We start from the raw sequence: 17,679 nt of genomic DNA, 5'->3' as shown, positions 1-17,679 counted from the left end.
GTGATAGAAATATCCCATTAGGAACAAAATAGAGGATTCTATTCTAGATTCTTCATAGTTCCTAAGAAGTCAGGAGGGCTGAGGCCTATGTTGGACCTCTGTGAATTGAACAAGCATATAAATTAAGATAAATTCAAAATGAATTCTTTAGCAGCCAATATTTTACCCTTTTTTTCAGAAGGACAATTGGTTGGTTTCCTCACATACCTCAAAAGCACAGGCAATTTTATATTTCAAGTTTTCGAACATGGATTATTTGATTTATTAGTTATAATCCACCCTTATCCAGGGCAGAAAACAATGGTACATACATAAAAACATACAAATTTACAAGAATAAAACATCATCAGACATAAATAATAATTAAAAGTCCAACCAAAACAGTTCATAGGCCAATAAATAGGGCAAAATCAACAGAATCCCCAGCTCCCCGGGCACTTGATAAGCCAAACATAGCAAATGGTCCTTTAGCTGCTGTTTAAATGCAGCCAGCTGGGTTTTCTTTTTTATTCTTAAAGGCAACTTGTTCCACTCCAAAGTTTGTGCAATGGAAAACACTCCCTTCTTCGTCTGCTCCAACTGCAAATGCTGGTTTTACAAGGTCACAGGTTGCTGCTGATCGTAATGGGCATGATGGCACATACAATTGCACTTCTTGTTGCAGATAAAAAGAAGGGGAGTGTGGTAGCCTTGTTAGTCCACTCTTAAGGTTATCAATAGAAATCAAACAAAATAAAACATGGAAAAGAAAATAAGATGATACCTTTTTTATTGGACATAACTTAATACATTTCTTGATTAGCTTTCGAAGGTTGCCCTTCTTCGTCAGATCGGAAATAAGCAAATGTGCTAGCTGACAGTGTACATAAGTGAAAACATTCAAGCATTACTATGACAGTCTGACAGGGTGGGAGGATGGGGGTGGGTCGGAGGTATGCATGGGGACATCAAAGCATATCATTGATATTCTAACAGGATGGGTGTGGATAATTGAGGGGTGGGGTGATCAACAGTAATGCTTGAATGTTTTCACTTATATACACTGTCAGCTAGTACATTTGCTTATTTCCGATCTGACGAAGAGGGGCAACCTTCGAAAGCTAATCAAGAAATGTATTAAGTTATGTCCAATAAAAAAGGTATCATCTTATTTTCTTTTCCATGTTTTATTTTGTTTGATTTCTATAGATTCTACATGGAATGTTGCTATTCCACTAGCAACATTCCATGTAGAAGTCGGCCCTTGTAGATCACCAATGTGGCCGCGCAGGCTTCTGCTTCTGTGAGTCTGACGTCCTGCACGTACGTGCAGGACGTCAGACTCACAGAAACAGAAGCCTGCGCAGCCTTCTACATGGAATGTTGCTAGTGGAATAGTAACATTCCATGTAGAATCTCAAAGAGTAGCAACATTCCATGTAGAAGTCGGCCCTTGCAGATCACCAATGTGGCCGCGCAGGCTTCTACATGGAATGTTGCTAGTGGAATAGTAACATTCCATGTAGAATCTCAAAGAGTAGCAACATTCCATGTAGAATCTCAAAGAGTAGCAACATTCCATGTAGAAGTCGGCCCTTGCAGATCACCAATGTGGCCGCGCAGGCTTCTACATGGAATGTTGCTAGTGGAATAGCAACATTCCATGTAGAATCTCCAATAGTAGCAACATTCCATGTAGAATCTCCAATACTAGCAACATTCCATGTAGAATCTCCAATGGTATCTATTTTACTGTCATAGTAATGCTTGAATGTTTTCACTTATATACACTGTCAGCTAGCACATTTGCTTATTTCCGATCTGACGAAGAGGGGCAACCTTCGAAAGCTAATCAAGAAATGTATTAAGTTATGTCCAATAAAAAAGGTATCATCTTATTTTCTTTTCCATGTTTTATTTTGTTTGATTTCTATTGATAAAGATAAAAAGAAGAAAGCTGACAAAGCACACCATGTACCATTATAACAACCTATACTTTATACGATAGGCAACAATCAACCATCGCAAATGCTTCAAATAAGCAGTAATATAGTCAGATCTAACAATTGTACTGCAGAATTCTGCACTACTTGAAGCGATAGAATGGATGAAGCCTGTAAACCTAAATAAATGATGTTACAATAATCCAAACCACTGAGAACCATCACTCACAGTACCCTTGCAAAATCTGGCCTAGGCAACAAAGGCCGCAGCTTACGCAGTAAGTGCAATTTAAAATAAGAGTTACAGATCAACATTTGAACTTCCGATGTAAAAAACAGACTGGAATCTAACAATATCCCCAGACTCCACACCTGGCAAGAACCTTCACAGGGATCCCAGACAATAAAATGTTGTCAGGCAACTTCACTGTAGTTTCAGCCATAATGTACATCAATTTAGTCTTGTCAGCATTTAATCTCAACCTGTTACTAGACAACCATCTAAGAATGACATCAAAAACAGACTGTAATCGGGATTCCCTTTGGCCTATCTTCAGCACCCCGAGTCTTCTCAAAATGTGTAACAGCACACCTTTGCAGACAAGGGGATCTTTATATTTCTGTGATGATTGGTTGATAACAGGGAGCATGCCCTAGGAGGCCATCGCTTCTCTGACTACAGCTCCCCAGGTATTGGTGGATCTTGGGTTCCTAGTGAACCATATGAAACAACGTTCCCCCCACAGAGGACTTACAGTTCGTAGTGGAAGTGATTCACATGACTACGCTGACCACCTCATTGCCCACAGATGCTTTAAGTGATATTCTTGGTGCTATGCTTTTTGAAGGGCCACTTGACAATTTAGCAAAGGTAGCTTTCCAGCTACAAGATTGCACAACTGAAAATATATCCACGGTTGACATAGGTGCTTGCAGTTGAGTATTCTCCATGCACAGTGGGATTCGACAGCCATATGTCTTTCTTCTGCACCACCCAGTGTTAAAGCATGCTTTTGAAAGGGTCTGGTGGTTACAGTAGCTAGCATGGTATCTCCTGCACATTTTAAGAGGCTTGTACCAGAGCTTTCTCATGATCTTTGGGAAGCACTTTTGACCGACTCTGTCCCAATGATGTCATGCATTAGTTTTTTGTTTTTTCAATATTTTTTTATTGGTTTTAGTACAATGTAAATAGTACATAACATTAACCATTACTTACCTGTAGCAGGTATTCTCCGAGCACAGCAGACTGATTGTTCTCACAAATCCGCCTACCTCCCCTTTGGAGTTGTTGTTGTTTGTTTGTATGCTTTTTGATTAAACTAAGGAGGCACGCTCATGCGACGGGCGGGAAGTCATCCGCGCATATGCGGTTCGCGCGCCAGAAGGCTCTGGCAAAACTTTTTATTTTAGATGGTGAAAATTTGCTGTTTCCTGGGCCGACGTGGACGTTGACCCACGTGAGAACAATCAGCCTGCTGTCCTAGGAGAATACCTGCTACAGGTAAGTATCTTCGCTTTCTCCAAGGACAAGCAGGCTGCTTGTTCTCACAAGTGGGGTATCCCTAGCAACCAGGCTCACTCAAAACAATGAACACTGGTCAATTGGGCCTCGCAACGGCGAGGACATAACATAGATTGACCTGAAACCATAAACAACTAACTGAGAGTGCAGCCTGGAACAGGGGGCTGGAATTGGATTCTAAACCCCGAACAGATTCTGCAGCACCGACTGCCCAAACTGACTGTCGCGTCGGGTAGCCTGCTGAAGGCAGTAGTGAGATGTGAATGTGTGGACTGATGACCACGTTGCAGCCTTGCAAATCTCTTCAATGGAGGACTACTCTGTTGTGATGAAACTTAAAATAGGGTGCATCACCTTGCATTTGTCCACATTAAATTCCATCTGCCATTTGGATGCCCAGTCTTCCAGTTTCCTAAGGTCTTCCTGCAATATTTCTCGGGCCGCACGTGTTTTTTTACAACCTTGAATAGTTTTGTGTCATCTGCAAATTTAATCACTTCACTCATCGTTCCTATTTCCATATCATTTATAAACATGTTAAATAGCACCAGTCCCAGTACAGATCCCTGCAGCATGCCATTGTTCACCCTCCTCAATTGAGAGAAAGGACCATTTAACCCTACCTCTGTATTCTGTCAAATAACCAATTTGTAATCCACACCAGAACCTTTCCTCCTATCCCGTGACTCTTTAATTTCCTCAGGAATCTCTCATGAAGAAGTTTTTCAAGAGCTTTCTGAAAATCTAGATACACTATATCAACCGGCTCACCTTTATCCGCATGTTTATTCATTCCTTCAAAAAAAAAGAAGCAAACTGGTGAGGCAAGACTTCCCTTGGCTGAACTCATGCTGACTCAGTCCCATTAATGTTTGTCTATGTGTTCTGTAATTTTATTCTTTATAATAGTTTCCACTATTTTGCCTGGCACTGATGTCAGGCTTACCAGTCTGTAATTTCCCGGATCACCCCGGAGCCCTTTTTAAAAATTGTCGTCACATTGGCCACCCTCCAACCTTCGGGTATTATGGACGATTTTAAAGACAGGTTACATATTAACAGCAGATCAGCAATTTCATGGTTGAGTTCTTTGAGTACCCTTGGATGTATGCCATCTGGTCCACGTGATTTACTACTGTTTAATTTGTCAATTTGGCTCAGTACATCTTCCAGGTTCACAGAGATTTCTTTCAGTTCCTCATTTCTGGTACAGGCAGATCTCTTACATCTTCTTCCATAAAGACTGAAGCAACGAATTCTCAGTTTCTCTGCTATGGCCTGAACTGTTCCATTTCTGTGGGTGCTTGAGCACCCCCAATATTGAACAAACCCTGTGACTGTGTCCAAGGAGGAGTAATTTCTATTGGGTTTTGCATCCCCAATCATTTTGAAAAGTTGACTCCTATGTCTTCGCCTATAAAGTTGTCCAATTTCTTTCATTCTGCTGAGCCCATAGTCTCTGTCTCTTCCACCTCCCCTTATCCTGTATTGCCTCATCTCTCTCTCTCCCTCCCCTCCCATCCAATCTTGCCTTGTTTCTCTCTCCCTCCCCAGCTATCCAGTCTTGCCCAATTTCTCATGCCCAGCCCATAGCCTTTGTCACTCCCCTCACCTTTATCCAGTATCACCCCATTTCTCACTCTCTCCCGTCCCCACCCTTCCATCCATTGCGGTCCTGTAGCACAGTCTGCCTCCTGTGCACCTTCACCAGGCCTGCACTAATAAACTACCATGGGAGACGCTCAGGACCCAGATCTCTGTAGTGCCACTAGTGCTTCCTGTGCCAACCCGGAAGTTTACATTAGAGGAGGAAGCACTAGCGGCGCTGAAGGAGCTGGGTCCCATTTATCTCCCACGGTAGTTTATTAGCGTGAGCCTGGCAGAGGTGGAATGGGAGGGAGCAACTGCAGTGCCATAGCGGATGGAAGGGTAGAGGAAGTGGACCCAGTGGGCAGTGACGGTGTGGTTCAGGCTGGGGAGGCAGCTGAGCCTGACAACAACAAAGTAATAGCAATCAGTCTTTCTGGGCAGGTATAGAGAGCGGAGACTAGGGTTTCCAGGTGATGTCAGGCTCTGACTTGCATCTGATTGGGCCCGAACTTCCAGTCCCAGCTCAGCTGTTTTTGGGACCAGATGTTTGGGCCCAATCAGCTCTAAGCCGCATATGACATCGCTTGGAAAGCATGTAGAGGGGGAGAAGCAGAGATATAGAAAATACATTTTTAAAAAAAGCTTCTAAATTTGTACTTCATTACTAAGTAAAAAAATACAGCTTACTTGTAACGAGTTACAAGTAAAATGTTTGGCAAAAAAATGTTACTGTCAATTGTACAAGTACTTCATTACTACCCATCTCTGCTGTAGATAGTGTAAGCACCTCCGTAAAATTCTTTTGCAATATATTCAGTGCAAAAAGATTCAATTCCAGGGGAAAGTTCAAAAATCTTAAATTCACACTCTAAATCATATTTTCTAGACTGAAACTAACTGCATTCATATCGGTCATCTAAGATGTTTGATCAGAATGTTCCACCTTGCTCACCATTGAATTAACTTTAGCAATTTCACTATCATACTTGCATTAGTCTGTTTTCCAGATACCTAACTTGTCACTTTAATTCATTAATGATTGGGAGAAGTGTTTTGGCCAAATCCGAAATGGCTAACCAAATTGTGTCCAGAGATATCTGTATCCAAAAGTGTATTTGAGAGAGTTGGAAAAGCATTGCTCAAAATAGTAATTCCTGCCTTCACCTCCCCTTCTCCTTCTAAACACTCTGATGTCTGAATCAGGGTTCTTTCTCCAGGGACTGTTCCTCTTCTCTCGTACCACCTTGATATTCCGTGGCTCTATCAGCCATAGCTCCACGAAGCCTCGACCTTCTCTCTTCCTCTCTGGAAGCCCAAACTTCCACCTCTAATGGGCTCTGCACTATGAGTACAGGAGAACTCGCCACTTGTGGCTGCAGGGGGTGGGGTACACGAGTCCAAGCTCAATTAAACTTCTGGCCCTTTTGACTGCTCCTGTCCTCTTCCAACAGTATGCGGTCCCAGCAGACTCTGCTCCAAACTTGATTGCTGCTCTCTCCTTTGGACCACAAAACTATCAATTGGTCCTAGTAGAGGGTGCAGCAGGAGCCTGTGAGAGTCTACAAGCTTATGTTTCCTTATATTTGGAAAAGAAACTTGACAGAAAGTAAAAGATCCACAGCACTTCAGCGCATCTTGGTTCCAAATGTGTATCCTATCAGTGTCTGTCAGGTCAGACACCAAGGTTCCTCAGTTCTACATTTGCAGAAAGGAAATTGACATGGAAGGAATTGATGTACTTAGTAATGGCTATGGGTCAGCCTACTGTGGCTCCTCATTGACTGCATTATTTGAAGGCTAGACAGTCATCTCTCCCTGTTAATCCTGGTGGCCCCAGATTGGCCTCACATGTTGTGATATGCCAACCTGATCCAGCTGTTTTTGTGGCCTCCACTGCAGTTTATTCAGGCTCTGGAGATCCTGCATGAAGGACTGATTTTCATGGAGGCCCCAGATCCCTTCTGGCTTTCAACAAGGTTTATGCCCAATTTGTCATTGTCATTCTGCTGAAAACCTGGAAGGCATCTAAGCAATAGGCATATCTTTTGGGTTTGATGTTTGTTTGAGTCCAGGTGTGGAGACTCAGGCCTCTCAACAGGCAGATGATCCATCCATCTTGGCGTTTTTGCAGGCAGATCTTGACCAAAACTGATAGCTCTGTCCTATTTTAAAAGCCTAGTTAAAGGCATTTCATAAGGCATTTCATAAGCAGCACACTTTGACATTTCTAAGTTTTTATTGGGGGAAGGGGACAGGTGTTCAGCACCTTTGGCCTTCTGTTTGCCTGGTAGTACCACAACCAGTGCTTAACTTGGTTCTGAATTCCTTGGTGAGTTGCTTCTTTGAGCTGTCAAAGTGAGCAATGGTGAAGGACCTGACCCTAAAGGTGGCCCTTCTGGTGGCTATTTGCTCCATCAGGCACAGTTCAAACGCACAGGTGCTTTTGTGTAGGGACCTATATCTGTCATTTCCAGAGGAGTAAGTGTCTGTCTATATGGTTCACATTTCTTGCCTAAGGTCCTCTAATCTTTTGATGTGAACCAATTCATCTCCCTGCCAGCATTCTCTAAGGAAAAGAAGGATTGTGTCACTTGAATCTTGCACAAGCTGGACATATGCAAGACCCCGATTCAATATTTGGAAATTACAGACTCATTGCAGGAGTCCATTCAGCTTTTTGTTGTATTCAACAACCCGTACAGGATCAAGATAGAATCAAAGTCCTCCTAAATCATGGAGGCATTTGGATCAGTATACATTTTGGATTGGAGGGTGGTTCCAGAAGGTCTCAGGGCACTCAAGAAGCTGCAGGCAATAACCTGGACAGAGGCTGGCACCGTTGCCCTGGAGGACATCTGTAAGGTGACGGCTTGGTCATCGTTACATTCTTTTGTTAAGCACTATAGGACCAATGTCTAAGAGAGGATACTGCCTTTGGAAAAGCAGTTGAAGGGCACCTTGTATTCCTTCCACCTGGAGGTTGGAAGTTTGAATACATTCCATCAGTCTGGACTAGTCTAGCAAGATATGGAAAGTGAAATTTGTTCTTATGCTAAATTCCTTTCCTTGATTCCTGCTAAATCAGTCCAAGTTTCACCCGGGAAGACTGGCATTGTGAGTTTCCTTGTTTCTGCTGTCTTGCTGCAGCTATTGTAGTATAATTATTATTGATTATTGCAGTGGTATTCCCTTTGGGTTATTTTTACAGTTGTTTTCTTGTTTTGTTTTGTTTTTTTACTGTTTTGCATATCATCGGTGCTGGTATACTAGCAAGTTCCAGACTGCAACATTAGTATACTGGTGGTAATATCACTATTAAAGCTCAGGTCTCTGCCTCCATCTACTAGTACAATGACATAATCCATCTAGCAGAAATCAAAGAAAGAAAATTAGCAGGTAAGACCAAATTTTACCTTATCTTTGCAGATATAACTCTTTTTTTTCCCTCTATGTGAAAATGTAAAGCTCTGAAGATACTTTGCAAGCCTTTTATAAATCCTCTTTAATTTCTTCCAGGAGTATTGAGTCACCAAATTTTGGGTTTGGGGGAGATGTTCTCCCTAACCTCCAGGAAGATGACCTGGGTCAATTGTCAGACTTGGAGCCGGAGCCAGACTCCCAGATTTGGCAGCACACAGTCGGGCGGGAAGTGGCACCCAGTTTACCACAGAAGGAAAGAAGCAGGCAGGAAGTGATACACGGTAAGGCTATAGATGGGTTTTTTTTTTCTTCTACTTTTATATTTAACAGTTTTTATTGAGGTCAATACAGAAGAGACACGTCTACAGACTCAAATAACAAGAAGTACGTAGTGTGGCCAAGCTATTACATTCCTTCAACTTTCTCTTTTTAAGCAGCGCATCCCCACCCTGCACCTTTATTCTAGGTATAACATTAAACACAGACCCTCATCAATTCCCAGCTACAGTGAACTTATTTAAGGAACTTTAATCCTTCCTTAGTCTCCTACTACATAAAGCTTCTGTCCCTTTATGTTATATTCTGTGTGTTTAACTAGAAACAGTCATTGGAAAGAGCGAACAACATATTCTTGCATAGACTTTGAAAACAGATCCTAAGCATCCCAACATAGCAACAACAACTACTTCCAAAAGACCGTTATACCTCCGTGTCCTCACGTCCCTCCCTATACCTCCTATCCCCCCAACCTGCTCCCCAAATCCCTCCTCCCACTAACCCCACCCAAGATCAGTGGTTCCACATGTGTAGGCCTGACCTTTGCCCTTCTAGTCCGACCTACCCTCAAGTAATATATTCTCTATCCCCTAATCCCCAACTCCCTAACCCCTCCCTGTGATGCCTGGTCCCCCCACCCAGCCGCCCTCAACGGCCCAGCGAAAATCTGTTCAAACTTTGACTCTGAGCTGCAGGAAAAACTCTAGTCAAATAAGCTCCCCCAGATCGCCAGAAACCTCTGCTGCCTCTTTGGAGACAAATGGGCACCCTCTGACTCCCATATCATGAGTTGATGTAATTTATTCCTCCAATACCATACCGAGGGGGGATGATCCTGAATCCAATGGTTAAGAATACATTTCTTTTCCAGAATACAAGCTTTGCCTAAAAATAGCTTATCACCCAACTTTCCCAACCCCCACCAGCCTAATGTACAGAAAATCGCTTTTTCAAACGTGAGGGACACCCTACGTCCAAATACCAAACAGAAGAATCCCGCTATAGCTGACCAAAATGCTCTTATGTATGTACACTGCCACAATCCGTGATAAAAAGAAGCCCCTATCGTTCCACATTTCCGACATTGTCCCGTATCCACTACCCCCGCATGGCTAGTGTGCTGAGGGGAGTTCTGCGCTATGCACCATTCGTGGGCCTCCTTTGAGAGTTGCCAACAATAGCTTTGCCTCAATTAACTTACCCACATCCCGCTCCCACCGGTCAGCCACCATTTGCAAGCTCGTCATAGACGAACGATTTCCCAATTCTTTACAAAACCAAGATACCGAAACCTGACCCTGTGCATCCCCCTCCAGGAACTCCCGCAGCTGCTGGCCGAAACCTGCTGACAGGCTGCCGGCTGGTAAGGCTCTCACGTAATGCGATAGCTGAAGATAGGCCAGAACCACTGCAGGACCCCTCTCCTTCAGAGGAAAAAATTCTTGGGCAGATTTCAGGATCCCATCCTCCCTAACTACGTCTTCTAGCAATAGCACCCCTTTCGCTTTCAAGTTTCACAGAATCCGGCTCTCACTACCTGGCAAGAACTCTGTGTCCCCCCCCCCCCCCCCAATGGCAAAAATACGCTACTAGTGAGCTCCTGCTTCCACAAGGCAAGTACTGAACGCCAAAGAGACCACAATGGCCTCAACAGTATGCTCCCCCGAGCCTCCCTGGGCAGGCACCCACGAGAGGTATGGAGCAGATAATTCAAATGCCAGGGGTGGAAGTATGCTCTCTCTAAGTCTACATCTGTGTATATGTTAGTACCCAAGAGCCAGTCTCGCAGGTGCCTCAATAGACAAGCTTGGTTGTATCTACCCATATCTGGGATACCCAATCCTCCTTGAGTCTGCGGACCCACTAAGAATCTCCATTGCAGTTTGGGCTTTTTCCCTCCCCAGCAAAATTTCAACAGTATTTTCCGTAAGGACTCCAAATCCCCACGTAAAATGCGAATAGGGAGAGACTGTAGCACATACAGCCATCTGGGGAAGATTATTGTGCGATAGAGCTGAATCCTGCCCATGAGGGTCAGGGGAAGTGTCATCCAAAGAGCCAGCCTCTGCCTAGTATTCTCCAGTAATTTGGTAATATTAAGGTCATATAGATGCTTGGGATTCATTGAAAGCTGTATACCCAAATATCTGAACGAGTCTTGGGTCCATCTCGATGGGAAGGTGTTACCCCAGAGTCGCCTGACCTTCTCTGAACTGGCCTGTGCCTCTGACTTGGCTAGGTTAACCTTGAAGCCAGAGAAGTCACCATATTCCTCCAAGCTTTCCTTTAGGTGGGGTAATGAGAACTCCGGATCCGAAATAAGCAGTAAACGATCATCTGCAAATGCTGCTGATTTGAAAGTCTGCTCTCCAATCTTCACTCCCCTAATCCCTGCGTTACCTTGTATCTCCCTAAGTAACGGGTCCAAAGACTATACAAACAACAACGGGGACAAGGGGCATCCCTGCCTGGTTCCCCTAGTGATTGGGAACCAGTCAGAGAAAACCCCATTTGCAAACACTTGCGCCCTTGGATCCCTATACGATATTTGGACGGCCTGCTCAAAAAAACCGCTGATACCATATGCTCTCAGCACATCGAAGAGATATCCCCACTCCACCCGATCGAAAGCCTTTTCGGCATCAAAACTGATCAATAGAGCGGGGATATCCTCCGAACGCACCCTTTCCAGCACAGCCAAAATTCTCATGTTCTTCGCCACCATTCTCCCACAGGTGAGAACCCTACCTGTGGCTCCTGGATCAGCGATGGCAACACCCTTGCCAGCCTATTCGCCAGAATCTTGGCCATATATTTAGTTTCCGTGTTCAACAAGGATATAGGACGGTATGAATCCGCCTGCTCAAGCGGCTTACCCAGCTTTGGAATGACTATAATTTGGGCCGTGTTTATATGTCTGGGCAACTGTCCTTTCTGTATGGAGTCATTGAACACTTCCGCCAGTATCGACCCCACTTCAAGATGTAAAAGCTTATAAAACTCATTACGCCACCCATCAGGCTCTGGTGCCTTTCCCAAAAGACTCTGACCAATCACCCACTCCACCTCCTCCTCCATAATAGGTGCATTAAGCTCTGCCAAGTTCTGAGCCGTCACCTACTACTACTACTACTACTACTTAACATTTCTAGAGCGCTACTAGGGTTACGCAGCGCTGTACAATTTAACAAAGAGAGACAGTCACTGCTCAAAGAGCTTACAATCTAATAGACAAGTGAACGGTCGGTCCGATCGGGGCAGTCACCTCTGGTGGATCCAGGCTTGACAAATAAACCTCCCCCTCCAGAGGCACTGACACCTGCGGCCCATAGAGATGACCAAAAAACTCCTTCAAAACTGCATTAATCTTATCATCACTATGCGCCAGGCTTCCTGCCGCATCTCGCAATGCAGCTATCTTGCCTAACCCCGAGTTCCCACGGACCAACTTGGCCAAGAGTCTACCACTTTTGCTTGCTAATCTATACAGTTTGTATTTGTAATGTTCTTGGGACTTCACCGCTCGCCTATGCAATAACTCGTTTAATGCCTGTTGGCCCTCCAACAACAATTTCCTATGGAGTGACTCCTATGGAGTGACTTCTCCCATATTGCTGACGAAGAGAGATTACCCGTCTCTCCATGCGCAACAGCTCACAGCTCGGTGTAAGTTATCTGCATTGGCTATCCCCATGGCCTGCTCTGCCACTGTTTCATGCTTCTGTTCTCCCTTTTCTTTCTGAAAGTTAAGGAATTCTATGGGGTTGATACTCAAAGCAATTTAACCAACCAGAAATGGCTCCTGGCCGGTTAAATCACCTGTTCGGAGCTAGCTGCTAGTGTTAAGTGGTTCTTAACCGTTTGGTGCTGCTGAAAATAACTGGTTAGCACCAAACTGAAAACCGGTTATTTTGGGGGCCGATATTCAGCACTTAACCGGCCAGGTTAACCGCATGAATAAGACCACATAAAAGTCCGTCCTGTCTTTATGCGTAACCCATAGCTGGTTAAGTGTTGAATATCGCATTTAACTGGCTATGTGTTAAGCTGGCTCCGGAAATCTGAAAATTCAGTGCCAGTTCTCGGACATGGCCTGGCATTGAATTTCCTTAATGCCGGCGGCGGTCAGAAAAACGCTGATTGCCGCCAGCTGAATAATGGGCCCCTCTGTGTTTATTTCATGCTTTTTATGAAGTAATTGCCATTTTCCTTTCTCCCCCGCACCCCCCCCCCCCTTCCACATTGCAGAACTCTTTGTAACAGAGGTGTCTCACTTACGGATCCTCCGTGTACTGGATCTTATCTTCTATCAACGTATAAAGAAGGAATGTCTGTTTTCTCAGGATGAGTTGTGGCTTCTCTTCCCCAACCTGTCAGAGTTGATCGAGATACACAGTAAGAACCACATTAATATGAATATAACAGGGTTATTGTGTTATACCAGCGTACTTGTTGTGGACGCAGTAAATTCTGAAAACCTCTCTTTAGTCTGGAATGCAGGAAGGTGCTTTGAGGGTGGTTTCCGGTTATCTACCTGCCTTCGTAGGTCTTAGGCGGTAGTCTTTTTGCAATAAAAACCTATTTCTGAGAGCAATGACAAGATAAACAGGTAGCAGTGCCAAACAGAGGCCCATGCTAGCTTCTCCCACATGGGAAGTGTGTGAGTTGTGATCCTGCTGAGGTTTTTTTTTTTTTTTTAATTGTGGGGGCAAAGGAGTAGCCACACATCAGAGGCTGACATTGAAGACTTTAAGAATCTTATTTGATTCTAAGACTGTGATTGTGAATCTGTTTTGGCCAACTAGAAATGCTTCACTGCGAGAAACTTTGGTGTTCTATTAATTTTTTCTAAAATATTTGTTTATAAAAGTGTGTGAAAACTCAAAAAGTACACTGATAGCCATAATCACCCTTCTAGAGCATTAACTGCCATTGAGTAGCCAGCCCTTTGTATGGGAGGAGATGGACACCTTGTTGGGTTGGGGGTTGTTGTTAGATTGGAAGGCAAGTCTGATGGTACAGAACTCAGCAAGGTACGAATGTTGGGCACTGGAGGTTAAGATAATTTGTCAACGTAGATTTTTGTGTAGTGGGTTCATAACCTGATGACCCTCCTCCTCCTCCTCCTCTGCCCTTCTTCAAAAAGTTGACAGGAGCAAGTGGTCATAAAATCTGCTGAAAATCACATATGTCTTGAATTATAGAGCATAGGCAAAAGTCAAATCAATTGTGCTTTTTTTGTTTTATTCACTTTCTCCCATAACTCTAGACTCTCTGTCAGAATTGATGAAGAAGCTCCGAGAAGAAGGGCCAGTAATCAGAGAGATTGGCGATCTCATGTTATCCCGGGTAAATCCACATCACCTTCAGAGTCCTGTGTCGGAGGCACTGCTCATTAAGTAGAAGATCCAGGACTGTCCTTGGCTGCAGTTTTAAGTTGGGGCTTCTTGTCATGTTGTTCTTGGACAGAGTACATAGGGAATATGGGAAGGTATATGTAGTTGTTTTGAGCTGATGAAAAAAGGAATACTGCAGGGTATTTTTTTAAGTAGTCCTATATAATAATTCTCACCTCCAACGTTCTATGCCTGGGACCATGGCCTACTAGGCTGGAGGTTGTCTGCTAGGCAGACACGCACTAACATCATGACAGCTGATTCCAAGGCAAGGGGAGGAGGTTTCCCTACTCCTCCCCCTGCCTCGGAATCAGCTGTCAACCCCCGCGCTACGGCCCCCTCGACCCCCCCCCCCCCTTCCGCGAACCTGGCGACCCCCACCTCCCCGGACCGCCGAAACCCCCCCTCCCCCCGCCGCTGTTTTGGACTACCTGTGCTGACTGCTGAAGTGTTGTTTTGCCCTTCGCGTTGGTTCCTTGATCATCTTCTCTGGAAGTTCCTCTGCGTGTGTCTGACGTCAGACGCACGCAGAGAAGATGATTGAGGAACCAACGCGAAGGGCACAACAACACTTCGGCTGTCAGCACAGGTAGTCCACAACGGCGGGGGGGGGGGGGGGGGGGCGGTTTTTGGCGGTCCGGGGGGGTCGACAGCTTCGCGGAAGGGGGGTCGAGGGGGCCGTAGCGCGGGGGAGGGGAGGAATTGCCTGCCTAGGGCCCGTTTCCTTGCCTTCAGAAACGGGCCTTTTTTACTAGTTAAACTATAATTTACAGTGGCTGTGATTTGATTTTAACATAACTGTGATAGTGGACACTTCCTTCAGCATGTTACCACGGTCACAGAACGCATGTGATAAGGCAACAGGAATCTTATGAGCACATTTGCTCTGAAAGCTCCATACCCACTCACAGTTGATACCCATTCAACGAGGAATGTTCCATTACTGTTTGCTTATCTTTGTCTCCAAATGCCGGCATTTTGTTCAAATGAGAATGGCTGACTTAAATTTAAAAAAAAAAAGCATTGAGGGAGGGGGGTTATCACCTTATCCACTCCTTGCGTGAACACAGCAGGTTCAGCATCAGAATTTAGTGTATCACTTCATAAGCATGAAGGTTGTTGATTTTGCATGTTCTCTTGGAGGCTTGGTAACTGAGGAAAACAGAGGATATTTACATCTGTGCACACTGCTGTAGCTCTGGTCCTCACATGTTGGGTTTGCAGCAGTGGCATAGACACGAGAGAACTTTTCTCCCCCCCCCCCCCCCCCCCCCCAACTGCCGTACCCTGAATAGCTGGTGGAGATGCCCCATCCCCATTAGCCAAAGACCCTGCAGCTCAATTTTCCCTCGATATGAAGAAGTCAGTCAGTGGCCTGCTTTACATGAACTGAGCATGCACGAAGAATGCTGGCATTGGTGACTGGAAAGCACGACACTGACTGTTTCGTATTGGGGGAGGTTTGAGCTTCAGAGCTCTTCAGCTGGCGGGGAATAAAGGAGGAATGCCCCCCCCCCCCAGTCCACCCTGGGGCCCCTCCAAAAATGGGCTGCTGGCTACACCCCTGATATGCACTAGCATGCGAGTGCAGCTCTTAGCATTCAGTTTGGCAGAGTGAGATGCTACACATTTTAAGGCCTCCCCCACTTCTTATGCACTTTCAGTTTGATGGATCAGCGGGAGAAGAAATCCAGCAGGAAGCTGCCAAGTTCTGCTCCTACCAGTCCTTTGCGCTGGAGCTGATCAAAACCAAACAGAGGAAGGAAACTAGGTTTAATCTCTTCATGCAGGTATGTGGGTCTCTCTCTCTCTACTCCCCAACCTGGAATAGGCCGTGATGGATTTTTTTAGTAGGGAACAGCCTGTCTTGAACTTTCTTGCAGCTATGCTTTCCACACTGATAATGAGCTGCTCACCTGCTGGTTTCTTTTTTCTGTGTCACTGAGTGTATAGTTAAACGAGTGATTATCACTCGTTCTTAATTTAGCAAAATGTTGAAATCGCATAAATGTGTCCTTCTGCCCTCCCTGCCTATGCTGTTGTACATAAGTACATAAGTAGTGCCATACTGGGAAAAGACCAAGGGTCCATCGAGCCCAGCATCCTGTCCACGACAGCGGCCAATCCAGGCCAAGGGCACCTGGCGAGCTTCCCAAACGTACAAACATTCTATACATGTGTTCTTGTGTTTTGTTCTTGTTTTTAATTGATATCTCACCTATCACTGAACAGCTTGCATGATGAAAGCATACATAAAATTGCAAAATCGTGGAGAACGGATCTAGCAATCGCTTCTCTACGTTCTAGCTTTGGAAGCCAGCAGAGGATGCAGACGCTTGTTGGTTGGGGAGGAATAGCATCTTAATACAACACAGAAGGATGAGCCCCAGAAAAGACTTAGCTTCCAGCAAGGGGGACCCAGACTAGTATAGCAACTATCCTAGGGAGATGGCTAATGAGCAGAAATGCCCAGTGGCCCTTCTTAATTACATTATGTATAAAGAAAGGGGTGTGGCGCAAGTTCCTGCTGAGTTGACTCTGCCCTTTCTACAGGAAGCGGAGAGCAGCCCTCAGTGCCGGAGACTTCAACTGAAGGATCTCATTCTGTCCCAGATGCAACGCCTCACCAAATACCCTTTACTGCTGGACAACATTATCAAATACACAGACCGTAAGCAGCTCACATACTTCTTTTTTCACAGGATGTTTCCAGAACATTACAGCGTGTATTATGTGCAGGCCACATTTAGAGGTTTTCGAGGTTGTGAGGGAACCTGTAATGCTGGCAGTTGGGAAGAGTGCTTAAGGATGTTTTTTTTGTGTGTGGCGTGGATGGTGAATTTTGCTGCGCTGGGAACCAAAGGGAAATTATTAGCACTGTTCATGCAAGCCACTGAATCACTGACACGTTTTGTTTGTTTTACAAGTTTATATCCTGCTTTACCATAAATGTTCAAATTACCTACTAGCAAGACTGTGGAGTCGGAGTCAGTCAAAAGCAATTTTGAGTGGAGTCAGTCGGTCAAAATGTGCCGGTGCCGACTCTAACTCCAGCTTCAAAATTAAAACTTAAATTATAAATGTATTTTATAATTATACATACATATCTTTGTCCTGGATCTAAAGTGCTGGTAAATAGCGCACCTAGTCTTTCTGAGGAATCTTATTGGGCTGGCGAATTTTTTCAAAGGCAGTTAGATATCCATCTATGTCACCTCTGGTATCATCAAACTGCAAAAACAAGTTGGGCCCAATCTGGGCTGTGGATCCTGCCTTGGGCTTCGTCGCAGGGGTTGGACTGGAGCTTTGGATATGAGCCATTTCCATCTCCATCTTTAATTTCTGCAACTGTAACTCTCGTTCCTCACGCCGTTTGTCGCTCTTCCCGTTCCTCTCACCGCTGTTGGAATTCATGCTCTTCACGCCACCATTGGCCTTCCTTTTCCTCTCGCAGCTGTTGCTCTTCCTTGTAGATCTGCCAGATCTTAGCTTATGTGGCATCTGCTCTTCCCACAGGAGAACTCTGCTGAGGTCATCTGGTTACTCTTGT

General features: G+C 44.8%; 1 protein-coding gene across 8 annotated transcripts in view; it reads left to right on the top strand.

The window, feature by feature from the left end:
- ARHGEF11 (Rho guanine nucleotide exchange factor 11) overlaps positions 1 to 17,679 on the top strand; it is a 202,775-nt gene that overhangs the window by 152,041 nt on the left and 33,055 nt on the right. For all 8 annotated transcript variants that reach the window (XM_030187312.1, XM_030187311.1, XM_030187316.1 and 5 more), the window contains 5 exons: positions 8,554 to 8,738; positions 12,982 to 13,128; positions 14,003 to 14,082; positions 15,794 to 15,919; positions 16,683 to 16,800. In XM_030187312.1, coding sequence (XP_030043172.1) covers positions 8,554 to 8,738; positions 12,982 to 13,128; positions 14,003 to 14,082; positions 15,794 to 15,919; positions 16,683 to 16,800 — 656 coding nt within the window. The remainder of the gene's footprint in view (positions 1 to 8,553; positions 8,739 to 12,981; positions 13,129 to 14,002; positions 14,083 to 15,793; positions 15,920 to 16,682; positions 16,801 to 17,679) is intronic.

This window comes from Microcaecilia unicolor, chromosome 14 (genome assembly GCF_901765095.1).
Source record: "Microcaecilia unicolor chromosome 14, aMicUni1.1, whole genome shotgun sequence".
In the NCBI taxonomy this organism is placed as follows: domain Eukaryota; kingdom Metazoa; phylum Chordata; class Amphibia; order Gymnophiona; family Siphonopidae; genus Microcaecilia; species Microcaecilia unicolor.
Note: the sequence above shows the minus strand (reverse complement) of the source record. Positions and strands in the feature narration are given on the sequence as shown.